The sequence below is a fragment of the Ranitomeya variabilis genome, chromosome 7, assembly GCF_051348905.1.
Source record: "Ranitomeya variabilis isolate aRanVar5 chromosome 7, aRanVar5.hap1, whole genome shotgun sequence".
Classification (NCBI taxonomy): domain Eukaryota; kingdom Metazoa; phylum Chordata; class Amphibia; order Anura; family Dendrobatidae; genus Ranitomeya; species Ranitomeya variabilis.
This window is the reverse complement of record NC_135238.1, coordinates 30,770,640-30,774,422: the sequence shown is the minus strand read 5'-3', so window position 1 is coordinate 30,774,422 and position 3,783 is coordinate 30,770,640. Positions and strand designations below refer to the sequence as shown.

The following is a 3,783-nucleotide window of genomic DNA, read 5'->3' as shown; positions in this document are numbered from 1 at the left end:
TGAAATACACGATAATTATATAACCACCCACCACAAATGTGATCTGTAGCGATGGGGGGAGGGATCTGCTCCGATCAGTGTCAAGCAGAATAGATTCACATAAAGGCGCCATCACCGATCTGGGGGACAAATGAGGTTATTAATAGAAACTAAACGCAGAGATCTCCGATCAGAACAAGAGAACAACCTAAAGCCGCAAGACTGCAGAGGCGGCACTAGGACCCCATTTACCCCTGCTGTACAGAAACCGCGCCTCCACCGCCACAGACCCGGGCTGTGCTCTGTACACACTTTACCCTGTCCTTATAAAACGTCAGTTATGTAATAGATGTCGCACACTTGGACTAGGTGAGAATAGAGAAGGGGCGGAGCGGTCACTGGAATATCGCGGATCACCTACAATATCGGAAACAGCAGCCGCCGTCTATTACCGGTTGCGACCGCGCTCCGTATATGGAGAATACGCGCAGAAAAGGGACCGTTCAGGACTCGGCTCATTTGTGGGAGGATTTGGTGGCTCTGAAAAGAGCCTTTGTGGTACAGGCAGGTGTGGAGGACAGATCTAAGCTCTCTCCCCACGGATCCGGCGGGCCAGCTGGATGTCTTTGGGCATGATGGTGACCCTCTTGGCGTGGATGGCGCACAGGTTGGTGTCCTCGAACAGCCCCACCAGATAAGCCTCGCTGGCCTCCTGCAGGGCCATCACGGCCGAGCTCTGGAAGCGCAGATCGGTCTTGAAGTCCTGGGCGATCTCTCTCACCAGGCGCTGGAAGGGAAGTTTACGGATCAGCAGCTCGGTGGATTTCTGATAGCGGCGGATCTCACGGAGAGCGACTGTTCCCGGGCGGTAACGATGAGGCTTCTTCACTCCACCAGTGGCGGGAGCGCTCTTCCTGGCGGCCTTAGTGGCCAGCTGCTTGCGGGGAGCTTTCCCTCCGGTGGATTTACGGGCGGTCTGCTTAGTTCTGGCCATAGCTCTGTATAGAACAGATGTGATAAGCGCAGCGGCGGGAGCAGGGTATTTATGCTCCCGTGCGCGTCCTCATTGGTCTCTGGGAAACACGCCCCCTGCACTCCATTGGTTCTTTCATGAAAAAAAAGAGGCCAACAAGGGTTGATGTGCTCCGCTTCCAGAACAGTAATCTCGCCCCCCTGAAGTCCCCGCCTCTTCCATGATGCGTTTCTTCAGGTCACACTCATTTGCCGCTGCTGGACCACCTGATGTATCTGCGTTGAATGTCTCCGTGTATAGCGCTGTACAGTGCAGCTCCCGCATTATCATCAGATCACACCCGTCCCCCCCATCCTGAGACTGCGCCCACTATCAGGTATATTAAAAAACATTAGACGTACGAGATCTGATCATACAGCTCTGCGGGGAGGTGGTGGCTCTGATCATACAGCTCTGCGGGGAGGTGGTGGCACTGAGCATACAGCTCTGCGGGGAGGTGGTGGTGGCACTGATCATACAGCTCTGAGGGGAGGAGGTGGTGGCTCTGATAAGAGCCTTTGGGGTACGAGGACAGGGCGGCTCCGCTTATTTTTTAGCCGCGGGCTTCTTGGCTTTCGCAGCCTTCTTAGCCGGACTCTTGGCAGCTTTGGGTTTGGCCACCTTCTTAGCCGGACTCTTCGTCGCCTTCTTGGGCTTGGGAGCGGCTTTCGGCTTCTTGGGGCTCTTGGCCGCTTTCTTGGCAGCTGCTGCGGGCTTCTTGGCCTTTTTCGGGCTCTTCTTGGCCGTGGTCGGGGCCTTCTTTAGCTTCTTCGGAGATTTGGCGGCTTTCTTGGCAGCAGCGGGTTTCTTGGGCTTGGCCGCAGCTGCTGACTTCTTCTTGGCCACTTTCTCCTTCGTCTCCTGTTTCTTGTTCAGCTTGAAGGATCCGGAGGCGCCGCTGCCCTTCACCTGGAGGAGGGCGCCCTTGGTGACCAGAGACTTGACGGCCAGCTTCAGGCGGCTGTTGTTCTTCTCTACATCGTATCCTCCGGCAGACAGAGCCTTCTTCAGGGCGGCCAGAGACACCCCGCTGCGCTCCTTGGAGGCGGACACGGCTTTCACGATCAGCTCGGAGACGCTGGGTCCGGAGGGTTTATGGCTTTTCTTGGCGGCGGATTTCTTCGGCTGTTTCTGAGATTTGGCGGCCGGTTCTGCGGGAGGGGGAGCGGCGGCTGGCGCAGTCTCTGCCATCATGTGCTGCGGAAACAAAACGAAAATCTCTCCTGATAGGAAGGAAAATACTGAGGCCGGAGCTGGAGGCGCCTGTTATATGTACAGGCTTACTGCGCACTGATTGGCTGCTGAGCTGCACGGTCCTGAGCATCTATTGGCTGATAGTGGACACAGGCCCCGCCTCCTCCCAGCTGAGTCCGAGTGAAGCTCCGCTCTCCCCTTGTGCTTCCCTGCCCGGGAGAAAAGCCCTTTACCGGCAAACACCGGACAGCAGAGCGCGCTTCCTCCATCGCTTCTCCTGCTCCAACATCTCCACCAACCGTTTGTAGCCGTCACTAACAGAGAAGTCGGGAAAGAGCGGAGAGGAAATCCCGGGATCATCGCCGCCGTCCTCCCGATCTGCACATCGCTGTGTATCCGGGGAGATAAATCTGCTGCGGGAGCTCGTTCCTCCTATTCCCGGCTCTTGTCACCATCACAGGGATCTTTACTCCAATGTCTATCGTACAGGAAGCTGATTGTACGATGTGGGGACGAGCTGGAGCTGCTGAGAGCCCAGAAGGATAACACAGGCGACGGCCTCCGCTGACTGCCCCCTCCCTGACCTGTGATATCTCTGTACCCCGTATGTGCAGAGTATTGGGGGGACACGTGTTCCACATCAGTAGATGATCCACATCGGGGGCTGATTGCAATCACCTGCCTGATATCGTGTCTTACCCCGTGTGAAGCTGTGACCGCTGCGGCCTGTAATGGAGGGAAGAGCTCTGATAAAGCGACAGCTGCACAGTGCGACTCTCCGGGGAGGAAACTGTGAAATATTAACGGATTTATGTGACCCCCACTATTGTGCAAAAGGGGAATATCGGGAGAAAAGCGGAGACGCAAAATCCAGCGTCTACACAGAGCACAGCTGTATATAGTATATATAGTGCAACACATCACATCTGCACAGCCCAGATCAGCAGTGTAATAAGTGTCACTGATAATAGAGGAGGGTGTACAGTATATACAGCAGTGTACAGTATATAGAGCGGTGTGTACAGTATGTAGAATAGGGTATACAGTATATGCAGCAGTGTACAGTTTATAGAGCAGTGTGTACAGTATATAGAACAGTGTACAGTATATAGAGCAGTGTACAGTATAGAGCGGTGTGTACAGTATATAGAGGAGAGTATACAGTATATACAGCAGTGTACAGTATAAAGCAGTGTGTACAGTATATAGAGCAGTGTGTACAGTATAGAGCAGTGTGTGCAGTATGTAGTCCAGTGTACAGTATATAGAACAGAGTATACAGTATATACAGCAGTGTACAGTATATAGAGCAGTGTGTGCAATGTATAGAGCAGTGTCTACAGTATATAGAGCAGTGTACAGTATATAGAGCAGTGTTCAGTATATAGTGCAGTGTGTACAGTATATAGAGCAGTGTGTACAGTATACAGAGCAGTGTACTGTATATACCGAGCACGCCAAGCGGGAGACCGTCAGCGCCATGGACATGGTGTACACGCTCAAGCGTCAGGGCCGCACTCTCTAAGGTTTTGGAGCGGTGTGTTTCGAGGTTCGACAGCTGTGGGCACATTTAGAGGTCTGGTAGTCACATTTTGAGG

At 53.6% G+C, this 3,783-nt stretch overlaps 2 protein-coding genes across 2 annotated transcripts; both read right to left on the bottom strand.

The window, feature by feature from the left end:
• Positions 1–332: 332 nt before the first annotated feature.
• On the bottom strand, positions 333–981 carry LOC143784843 (histone H3). Its single transcript, XM_077273475.1, has one exon. The coding sequence runs from the start codon at positions 971–973 to the stop codon at positions 563–565; it is 411 nt and encodes a 136-aa protein (XP_077129590.1). The 5' UTR covers positions 974–981; the 3' UTR covers positions 333–562.
• A 536-nt stretch (positions 982–1,517) lies between these two features.
• LOC143784842 (histone H1.10-like) lies at positions 1,518–2,316 on the bottom strand. The gene has a single exon (XM_077273474.1). It carries the CDS (start codon positions 2,183–2,185, stop codon positions 1,538–1,540), a length of 648 nt encoding a protein of 215 aa, XP_077129589.1. The 5' UTR covers positions 2,186–2,316; the 3' UTR covers positions 1,518–1,537.
• Positions 2,317–3,783: the final 1,467 nt, after the last annotated feature.